General features: G+C 39.2%; 1 protein-coding gene and 1 long non-coding RNA gene across 2 annotated transcripts in view; both read right to left on the reverse strand.

The window, feature by feature from the left end:
- tmem179ba (transmembrane protein 179Ba) overlaps nucleotides 1-4949 on the reverse strand; it is an 18376-nt gene extending 13427 nt beyond the window's left edge. Inside the window, exon 1 of the mRNA XM_024008272.3 lies at nucleotides 4609-4949. Coding sequence (XP_023864040.1) covers nucleotides 4609-4716 — 108 coding nt within the window. The 5' untranslated portion in view covers nucleotides 4717-4949. The remainder of the gene's footprint in view (nucleotides 1-4608) is intronic.
- Nucleotides 4950-6736: 1787 nt separating this feature from the next.
- LOC139028656 (uncharacterized) lies at nucleotides 6737-10666 on the reverse strand. The gene is made up of 2 exons (XR_011480863.1): nucleotides 10544-10666; nucleotides 6737-6945 (listed from the first exon to the last, which is right to left on the reverse strand). It is a non-coding gene; the product is annotated as an uncharacterized lncRNA (long non-coding RNA).
- Nucleotides 10667-11493: the final 827 nt, after the last annotated feature.

The following is an 11493-nucleotide window of genomic DNA, read 5'->3' on the forward strand; positions in this document are numbered from 1 at the left end:
TTTTTTACCATTTGATGCAATTCTACACTGTTTCTTTACAAGGCGAATCCATATTTATGAACAGAACACAATAATTATTCGTAGGTTCTGCCATAATAAATTATATTGAACTTGAGTACTGGAATTTAAAAAATACATATTTTTAGAACACAATGCCAGAAAAAATTGTGTGCAATTATTTAGGTGTAACGGATGTGAAATGGCTAGCTAGTTAGCGGGTAGGCGCTAATAGCGTTTCAATCAGTTACGTCACTTGCTCTGAAACCTAGAAGTAGTGTTTCCCCTGGCTCGGCAAGGGCCGCGACCTTTGTGGAGCGATGGGTAACGATGCTTCGTGGTTGACTGTTGTTGATGTGTGCAGAAGGTCCCTGGTTCGCGCCCGGGTCATGGCGAGGGGACGCCGTAAAGTTATACTGTTACATAGGCATATATGCCAACAATGCGGAACAATGCCTAATTTATCATAACATTACAGATAAGAAATCCTCATTTCTAAATTGCCACATTATATATTCAGTCAATAAAAAACAAGTGCCATTTAAGATTAGTTTATCGAAACCATAATATCAACTAGTTATATAATGTAACATATATTTTTCAAACAGGCAGTAACCTCGGCAGTTTAGCGTGCTTGAGAAAGCCTATGGCAGTGCAATGTCATAGGCTTACATTTTACATTTTGACATTTGAGTCATTTAGCACAGGGGTCCCCAAAACGTTTCAACTCAAGCCCCACCAAGTCTATTTCTATGGGGACAAGCACTGTTCACGACACAAACTGTTCACAACCCCTCTGGTTGGCGGAGAAAATGTTGCTGTTTTAAAGCTTATTTTCTTGCAATTCTAAACATTTTGTCATGTGGTGCAAAGAAAATGTTGCTGTTTTAAAGCAAATTTTCTTGCAATTCTATACATTTTTGCCATGCCTAATATGTATTCATGTGATATTTGACTGACTCAAACATTACAACAATATCTATGGGTTAAAAAACCCTAGCTAAAAAAACGTTAGCTAACATGGGCTAGTTGATCTGGACATTTCTGACAAGTTATAAATATCTCTGTAAGGTCTGTAATGACTGACATGACAAGAGGAACTGATGATGCACGACCCAATATAGAAATGTCACCTTGTGCATTCTACCATTACAACTTTCAAGAGTAAGTTGAAAGCCGGACTGAGTGACAAAAAAGTGTATTACTTTGTTTTTGTGGGGGGGGGTCGGCCTTCCATTCTCCTTGATTTTCAGCTGCTGCTTAGCTACTGTAGGACAACAACATAGAGAAGCTAACAATGACATTTTGCTTTGGTGTGATTTGATTGGTGTGAAGCCAAATCCAAACTGGCATCCCTTGACATGTTTTTGTTGTTGTTGCGGTTTCAGAACCAATCACAGTTGAGCTCACTCAGCTCAGCTCAACGCTGATTGGCTATTATAAAAAAAAATATTATCAAGAGAGGCCAAATGCTAGCTCGCTTCCCTTACTATTGAATTTAAAGCTACGGGCGGCAAAATGCAAACATGTAATACTCTTTTTTGGCCAGACAGCATCAGATACATGGGCTACACATACCGAGACAGAGGGGCGCTGTTTCTCTCGCTCTGATTGATTTCTCCGTTGAGAAAGCCACTTGGGAAATTATGAAACAGACTACATTTTTGGGGGAAGTCTTCCCTTGGCATCCATGAATACACGCCACTGTGGTCGAATCGATGTAGTTGGAGCTAGATTTTAAAAAGCCTTGTCTCGGCTACACTCCGTTAGTGAAGTAAATCATAAACTTCCTTCGCCATGGAGTGGCGTTAAGTCCACTATTTTCACGTCAAGTCAATCAGCACTTACCTAGCCAAAGCCATCTACTATAGACATGTTTACCTCTGAGATGTGTTGAGAAAAATRCCCCGCTATTCCCTGCAGCTGTGTCGATGCTTTCCACAGAGAGGAAGAGGCGAAGCGAGAGGTTTCACTCTCATCAAACTCTGTCCAAAATAAACCCAATGCGTTTCTATMYGCTTATTTTGGACCTATGATTGTTGCATGTCTTCCCGCCTTTGGAACAATGACTCATATTGTTAGGGCAGAGACATAAGCATCTSGTGATTATATAAAGATCTCTGCTATCCATAAAGACAGCCATACAAATGGCCTTCCCTCCCGCTCCCAGGCGTCTGCATGGTCCTAAAGTCAAGAAGGTCCTTCTAATACCGTTAATCTACATTTGTCTTTTAATCGGGATTGGAATGATTTTAGTAGCCTATTTTAAATTGTTGGTGTTGAGCTAGCATACCCAATTGACGGCCCCCCCCCCTCTCTCTCTGCTCTCTCTTCTGCTCTTTCTTTCTGCCTACTCTCTTGTCCTCTTTCTGTCTCTCTCTCGCTTCTTCTCTCTTGTATCTTTGTCTTCTCTCTCAATTCAATTCAATTAAATTCAAGGGGTTTATGGCATGGAAACATGTGTTAACATTGCCAAAGCAAGTGAGTAGACAATACACAAAAGCGAAACAAACAATACAAATTAACAGTAAAACATTACACATACAGAAGTTTCACAAACAATAAAGACATCACAAATGTTCATATTAGTATATTATACAGGTGTTGTAACAATGTACAAATGGCCAAAGCACACAAGTTAAAATAAAACTAAGCATAAATATGGGTTGTATTTACAGATTGTTTTGTTCTTCACTGGTTGCCCTTTCTGTGACAACAGGTCACAAATCTTTGCTGCTGTGATGGCACACTGTGGAATTTCACCCAGTAGATATGGAGTTTATCAAATTGTTGAATTGTTTTTTTTCTTTGTGGGAATCTGTGTAAAATCTGAGGGAAACTATGTGTCTCTAACATATGGTCATACATTGGCAGGAGGTTAGAAGTGCAGCTCAGTTTCCACCTCATTTTGTGGGGCAGTGAGCACATAGCCTGTCTTCTCTTGAGAGCCATGTCTGCCTACGGCGGCCTTTCTCAATAGCAAGGCTATGCTCACTGAGGCTGTACATAGTCAAAAGCTTTCCTTTAAGTTTGGGTCAGTCACAGTGGTCAGGTATTCTGGCCACTGTGTACTCTTGTTTTAGGGCCAAATGCATTCTAGTTTGCTCTGTTTTTTTGTTAATTCTTTCCAATGTGTCAAGTAATTATCTTTTTGTTTTCTCATGATTTGGTTGGGTCTAATTGTGCTGTTGTGCTGGGGCTCTGTGGGGTGTGTTTGTGTTTGTGAACAGAGCCCTAGGACCAGCTTGCTTAGGGGACTCTTCTCCAGGTTCATCTCTCTGTAGGTGATGGCTTTGTTATGGAAGGTTTGGGAATCGCTTCCTTTTAGGTGGTTGTAGAATTTAACGTCTCTTTTCTGGATTTTGATAATTAGTGGGTATCGGCCTAATTCTGCTCAGCGTGCATTATTTGGTGTTCTACGTTGTACACGGAGGATATTTTTGCAGAATTCTGCATGCAGAGTCTCAATTTGGTGTTTGCCCCATTTTGTGAAATCTTGGTTGGTGAGCGGACCCCAGACCTCACAACCATAAAGGGCAATGGGCTCTATGACTGATTCAAGTATTTCTCTCTCTGTCTCTCTCTCTCTGTCATCTTTGTCTCGGTCATTTTGCTCTTTGACTCAAAGCATGCGGTTTATAATTTGACACCAGGAGACCGCAGCCAGGTCACATGATTACATGTCTGTATCAGAGCTCTTTGGTTTTAGTTCCACGTTACTATAGTTACACTCTCTCACAAGTCACAGCCATGACTGTGTCACATCTTTAGCTACACTTCCCGGGACTGATATTTCAGGAACAAGTGAAAGCTGTAAGAGAGGTCATGTGTCACTATAGAAAGTAGCCAGTTGGCTATTGTAGGTTGAACATGAACTAGGTGAAATAGCTTAAACTTGCACTATGCAGAAATCGCTCCACCATTTCCTGGTTGCTAAAACTCTTTTAATAGTTTGCCTAATTTCAGTTTACGTGAACATAACATCGTCTCGTGTAGAGACGTTGTACAACGTTGTACAAAACCGAAAGTTAAAGACGRAAAAACAAWACTTAATAAGGGTAAAGCATATAAATAGCACACATATAACAGAACTACAGCTGATTTGACTTGCTTTCAAGTAGAATGATGAATTTATAACTCACATTTTATATGTGAATTTGGTCGCCCCAAAAAAGTTACATATTGTCACTTTAAGCCCTGCCTCGGTTGAATGAATATAGCGTTAATATGGCTTTAAGTGGGTTTTCACGTACCCATTCTGGTACAGAATTAGGATGGTGAAACGGGTACAGCATTAGGAGAAAGCAGCGAGGCAGTCGGTCATATGACCCGTTTCATACACTTTCAGAGTCCTACTTTCCCCTAATGTACAAAACGCTTATTCAATCATAAGACGTCAAATTAGGCTACTATTCTCCCCCAGTCAAACTCATTTTATCTGGTGATTCCAAGAAAGAAAAATCAGCTCGAAAGTAAATCAAAGTAAACTTGTACAACTGCGACATACAAGTCAGTCCAAGGCAGACAGCCAGTCGAAACAGTATGGCAACATTAGCCTACCAGTGTTTGCAAAGTTAACATGAGAAGACAAAAGTTTTTCACTTTCTTTACCTGTGTGATAGTGAGAGAAGCTGCCGTGACGATTCCACAAACGAAACAACTGGCGTACAATCCCATCTCGAGGAGAAGTAGCCACGGTATCTTCGCGATTGCCATCATTTGTCCCCTACTCAAGCCCTCTCCCTCTCTCTCTCTCTCCGGGATCTAACAGACCGCCTGACTGACTAGACTACAAACGGGACGCGCTCCAACCGTTTATAACTGCGTTCTGGAACTCCCTCCGAAGCGCGCATTCGACACAGTTGAAAACCACCGGTGCATGCATCCGGAGAAATCGAGAAATATATATTGTATTTCTAGATGCGCAATGGAGGATTGTTGGAGACCCCAATTCCCAATATTGGCTAAGAGAAAAATGAAGGGGTGGGGTGAGAGTGTGATGGGGAAGGGGAAGGGGGAAAGAGAGAACGTAATGACAGACTTTGGAGAAGAGAGGTATGAGAAGTGAAAGCTCAGGGACGAGTGGAGAGGAGCGTCAGAGACAGAGAGCAGATCATCGGCGAGGAGGGCCAGAGCAGAAGAAGAGCCAACTTAGGATTGGAGAGCACTGCATGAGAAGCAGAGTACGAGATCATCAGGAGAAGAAGAGGACATCAGAAGAGAGGAGGACCAAATGAGAAGGCGAGAGCATCAGTTATACTTTGTTTCAGTCCAATTAATTAAAGGTCCAATAGTTTGCCCTGAGAAAATGGTTGAGCCTAACACAATTGTTCGTTAAACAGTTGTGGAACGTATATTTTTGGTTACTTGGTTTTGGGAACGAGGCCTACGTTACCGACACCTAAAAAGGAACGTTTTTTTTATGTTTTGAGAACAGAAGTGAACATTTCGCCTCTTCTGGAACCTTTATTTTTAGGTTGCAGAGGTTCTAGAATATTTTATCTCTGATGCCTTGAACGCTTTCACTGAGCGGTTATATTAAACTCTTAGAACGAAATTATGTTTTTTTCTCTTTTCGAAACGTGTTTTAATAAAGCTTCAATAACGTTGCAAGCTTGTTTTGGGTAACTTTTTTCTATATATCCAAGCAAAATAGGACACTGGAGATTCTTAGCATTATAACACAGCAAACACATTTATTTTGTATTGTGACATGGCATCAGTGTGATTTAAACCTAGAATGTTTTGTACACTGTGCCACCCGTACGGAAGCTAAAATACCATAAGCCCTGAACTGTTTCGAACAGAATGTGGCGAGACAGCATTTGCCAGGCCATTTTTGCATTCCGGTTTAACATTTAGCTCTTGTGTCAGTCTACCATTGATGACGACACGCAGAAAAGTCATGCTGTTCCTATTTGAGCAATATGATTGGCCGTTCATTCAAGCGCCACTACGCTCCTGCGCGTTACAACTTCTCGACTAAGTACAGTACAGAAGTTGATACATACGTAAAAATAAAAAATAAGCACCAATTTACTCGCTAAGCTTATTTATTTTAGGGAAAGTGATTTACAAAAGTAAACCTTCAATATTGAACATGCTAGCAATATGATAGCTACTGTTGATCATCTGCAAGAATACATTTACAAAAATACACTTTAGCATTTGTTTTGGCTAACGGCTAGCCTACTGTAGCCAGCTATATATCTTGTTTGGAACACAATTGCCTTAAAGGGGCAGCATCCTATTTTGAGATGTAAAAAAACGTTATGTTGGTTCTCCGAACATTATGTGCTAGCTTCTGGGAAGCCATGCGACCACAGAAGGTCTGATATAAGAGAGACCAATTTAGTCCTGGGTTGGATACATATCTGGAATACCAAGACCTGTGTGGGTTGCAGTCTGTAGTCTGTGTAGTCTATACAGTCTGCAGTCTGTGTGTCTCCCTATATGTGTTGCAGTCTGTGTGTGTTGAAGTCTGGTAGCCGACACACTAATACTCCTATGGCAGGATGTTTTAAGCAGCTCAATCCACAACTAAGTCTAACCACCTGACACAGGGTCACACACTATGAGAGAGAGAGAGAGAGGGAGGAAAAGAGAGAGACAGAGAGGTACAGGGAGGAAAAGAGAGAGACAGAGGGAGGGATAGAGGGAAAGAGAGGTAGAGAGAGAGACAGAGAGAGTGGTGTGTTCATCATCCTGTCATGGGGAAAAAACACATTGTTACACCCCATTTTATCATCAATCCTTTTATTTTCCCCTTTTTATCACTCCGTTCCCCCCATTTATTCAACCCTTCATTTATTACAGTGATTATGTCATAACATCAAAAGTGTGTAATAGCATCAGAAATCATCAAAAAAAAGTTGAGGCACAGATCTTGTAATATACTGTATAAACTAATCACATAATAAACCATAGAAATAGAATTAATAGAATNCTCTTGTGTCAGTCTACCATTGATGACGACACGCAGAAAAGTCATGCTGTTCCTATTTGAGCAATATGATTGGCCGTTCATTCAAGCACCACTACGCTCCTGCGCGTTACAACTTCTCGACTAAGTACAGTACAGAAGTTGATACATACGTAAAAATAAAAAATAAGCACCAATTTACTCGCTAAGATTATTTATTTTAGGGAAAGTGATTTACAAAAGTAAACCTTAAATATTGAACATGCTAGCAATATGATAAGAATACATTTACCAAAATACACTTTAGCATTTGTTTTGGCTAACGGCTAGCCTACTGTAGCCAGCTATATATCTTGTTTGGAACACAATTGTCTTAAAGGGGCAGCATCCTATTTTGAGATGTAAAAAAAACGTTTTTCCAAAATAACAGTCTTTAGAAACAAAAAATGAATGCAATGAATATAATGCAATTCTAAAGAATAAGAATAGAGCCGCTTTTTAATACCATCGTGTTTTAATACATTGACTTTCTTCAAAGTCCCATAGTGCAGAACAGACTCTGGGAAACGCAGTATTACACAGAGCCATGACTACATGGAACTATAGGCTCTTCAGGAACCCGGTGCATTTAAAAACTACACCATGTCCGGGCCAGTAGAAATTTTAACAAGATAGAGAGCGTTTTTTTTAATTCTGAGGAAGGAATGTATATGTTTTTAGATAACATTATTAGAACGTTCTTTGAACGTTACTTTACCATTTCTTGTTTTTTTTATTTTTATGGAACGTTTTCTTAACGTTCTGAGTTTTTAAATATCATTCTTAGAACGTCCTCTGAACGTTACTAAAGTTTTCTTTTGTTTTTTTTACTGAACGTTTTCTTAACATTCTCAGAACAATTTGAGAACATGACTTTAAATAGAACCATGACGAAACCTATAGGAAACGTTATGCAGTAAGTATGGAGTATGGAAATTCCCACAGAAGACCGTTGTTTCTTAACATTCTCTGAACTATGAGAACCTTCCCAATATCAAACCAGTTGGAGAACGTTCCTAGAACATTACCAAAAATGTTAATTAAATGTAACAATGTTTGAACTTTTAGGAAACGTTCTGTTGAAGTAATAGCAGGAATGTTTTTTTTTTTTTGTATTTGTCAATATTAAGTCCCTTATATCTGGGACTTACTGGTTTTGGACCAGTTCTGACTGACATTTTTGGTGTAAAAAGCGCTCTGTGAACGTCGTAGGGTCCCGTGCATTATAGTGCCAGAAAGCCCCATCTACCTGCTCTCCACTACCACTCTGTCATTGGAGCTGACATAAAGTCTCAGGTTTCAGAACCCAAATTTGCATAGCGAGTGACGTGTCACATTTTCTGGCCTATCCAGACAAATAATTGATTTACTCTCCCTCTGAGTGACGGAGCCCAGGCTGGGAGACGACATATGGAAGGAAGATGACAGTCTAGTGAATTCAACAGTTGTAGTTTCATCTCACTGTGATATTCTCATGCGAATTTAGAGCTTTTAAAATGAAAAAAAAATCAAAATAATTTAATCGAATTTAAACAAGATCCCTTTCTCTTGGTAACAGACAGACAAAATCTGTCACTCCCTGATCTGTTTCACCTGTCTTTGTGATTGTCTCCACCCCCCCTCCAGGTGTCGCCCATCTTCCCCATTATCCCCTGTGTATTTATAACTGTGTTCTCTGTTTGTCTGTTGCCATTTCGTTTTGTTCGTCAAATCTACCAGTGTTTTTCCCTGCTCCTGTTTTCTAGTCCTTCCCGGTTTTGACCGTTCTGCCCTGACCCTGAGACTACCTGCTGTTCTGTACCTTACCCCACTTAACAGGATTATTGACCGCTGCCTGCCCTGACCCTGAGACTACCTGCTGNGACCGCTGCCTGCCCTGACCCTGAGACTACCTGCTGTTCTGTACCTTACCCCACTTAACAGGATTATTGACCGCTGCCTGCCCTGACCCTGAGACCTTGTTTACCTTCTCTGGATTATTGACCCCTGCCTGCCTTGACGTGTCGTTTGCCTGCTCCTGTTGTTAGTAATAAACCTTTTGTTTCTTCAACTCTGTCTCCATCTGGGTCTTACCTCAAACGTGATAGAAATCACTTTGTACTTAAAGCTGAAGTTGCAACGAGTTGACACAGATTTGAACAGTGTTTCTGTACCACTCAGTGGGGACATTTAGTCTCCGTCGTCAGCTATATAAAATGGTGCCAATATTGTTCCGTCACTAAATTTGATCATATATATTTGCCAGTTATAAGAAAGGTAAAATCTTACAGTAAGTCATTTATAATTTGATTTTTACTATATTTAGAAAGCAGTGCAGTCATTTCAAGCCCCATCGCTCCACTTCTGTTGAAATCATATAGGATTTTTCATATTTTCATTATAGTTGTACTATTTACTTGAACTTGTGTCTTCAAAAGTGAGTACAGATCAGGAATGTATAGCACATGTTTTACCAGACAGGTGAGTTCCAGAACTTTCTGAAACTACAATATGCAACATTACCAGTTATTGTTTATGACCTTCTCATGAAAAATAACTATGTTTGGGTATATCTATTTAGGCGGAAATCAAAAATGTTGCCCTGTCATTCATGTCCTGAGAATGTCCCCGAAGCCAAGCAACAAATCCTGCTCCATTCCCAGAAAGTTGTGAGAAAAGTTGTCTGCAAAATAACCATAGGACACACTCTCTCACCAAGCTCTTAACAAAACATATGGTTCTCAGTACATTATGTGCTAGCTTCTGGGAAGCCATGCGACCACAGAAGGTCTGATATAAGAGAGACCAATTTAGTCCTGGGTTGGATACATATCTGGACTACCAAGACCTGTGTGTGTTGCAGTCTGTATGTCTCCCTATGTGTGTTGCAGTCTGTAGTCTGTGTAGTCTATACAGTCTGTAGTCTGTGTATGTCTCCCTATGTGTGTTGCAGTCTGTGTAGTCTATACAGTCTGCGTGTCTCCCTATGTGTGTTGCAGTCTGTAGTCTATACAGTCTGCAGTCTGTGTGTCTCCCTATGTGTGTTGCAGTCTGTAGTCTGTATGTGTCTCCCTATGTGTGTTGCAGTCTGTAGTCTGTATGTGTCTCCCTATGTGTGTTGCAGTCTGTATGTGTCTCCCTATGTGTGTTGCAGTCTGTGTAGGTCTCCCTATGTGTGTTACAGTCTATGTGTGTTGCAGTCTGGTAGCCGACACACTAATACTCCTATGGCAGGATGTTTTAAGCAGCTCAATCCACAACTAAGTCTAACCACCTGACACAGGGTCACACACACTATGAGAGAGAGAGAGAGAGAGAGAGAGAGAGAGAGAGAGAGAGAGAGAGAGAGGTGTGTTCATCATCCTGTCATGGGGAAAAAACAGCAAAACATTGTTACAGCCCCCATTTTATCATCAACCTTTTTATTTATCCCTTTTTTATCACTCGTTCCCCCATTTTATTCACCCTTTCATTTATTTACAGTGATTATGTTCATAACATTCAAAAAGTGTGTATAGCATCAGAATCATCAAAAAAAGTTGAGCAAACAGTCTTGTAATATACTGTATAAAACTAATACATAAATAACCATAGAAATAGAATTACTATTCTCAATTCTAGTATTGTCTATTTCTATGTTAAAAACGCTGGAATGCGCCATCACAGATTAACCAATTTCATATAAACCTCAAGACATAAAAGATCATAACACACATATACATACACATACATACATACAATATATAATACTATAGTTAGTATATATTCATATATATATTATATACACACACATACATACACATATATATATACAATATATATACCAATACATCATATATATATATATACATCCACATATACATACATAACACACTATATATATCAACATATACTACACACATATACATACATACACCATTGACATATCATACATAATACACAATAACAACACTATACCACATATATATACACATATTATATACACACACACACACACACATATATATATACTATATATATTAACACAATACATACACATATTATACGACATATATAATATATAACAGTACACATATATGCATACATACCACATAATCATTACACACATATACAGTACATACATTATATAACATACATACACATATATATACACATTATATATACAACATATACATAAATACACATCTATACATAGCACACAATATATATAGATAAACACTATATCATAACATCTACATACACATATATACCATACTACATATGTGTGTTTATGTACTTATCTACTCTCAACAACAACACAAAACAACAGTATAGTAACAGTAAACAAAAAGCATATTCGATTATGAATGAATTGTATAGAAGAATTTGACATAGAGGGCCATTTCCAGAGATCTTTTGGTTTTGGACTGGAATAGAGCCAGATCTGGGTTCAAAGCGATATAGTCAGAGATAAACTTGGTATAACCTGTTTTAGCATGGACATTGCCAGTTGAGGTTTTCCACCATTTTAAAAAAGTAGTCGACTGGGTGGGATTCTAATGGGGTTGGGAGGCAAT

The sequence above is a fragment of the Salvelinus sp. IW2-2015 genome, linkage group LG2 (assembly GCF_002910315.2).
Source record: "Salvelinus sp. IW2-2015 linkage group LG2, ASM291031v2, whole genome shotgun sequence".
Lineage (NCBI taxonomy): Eukaryota > Metazoa > Chordata > Actinopteri > Salmoniformes > Salmonidae > Salvelinus > Salvelinus sp. IW2-2015.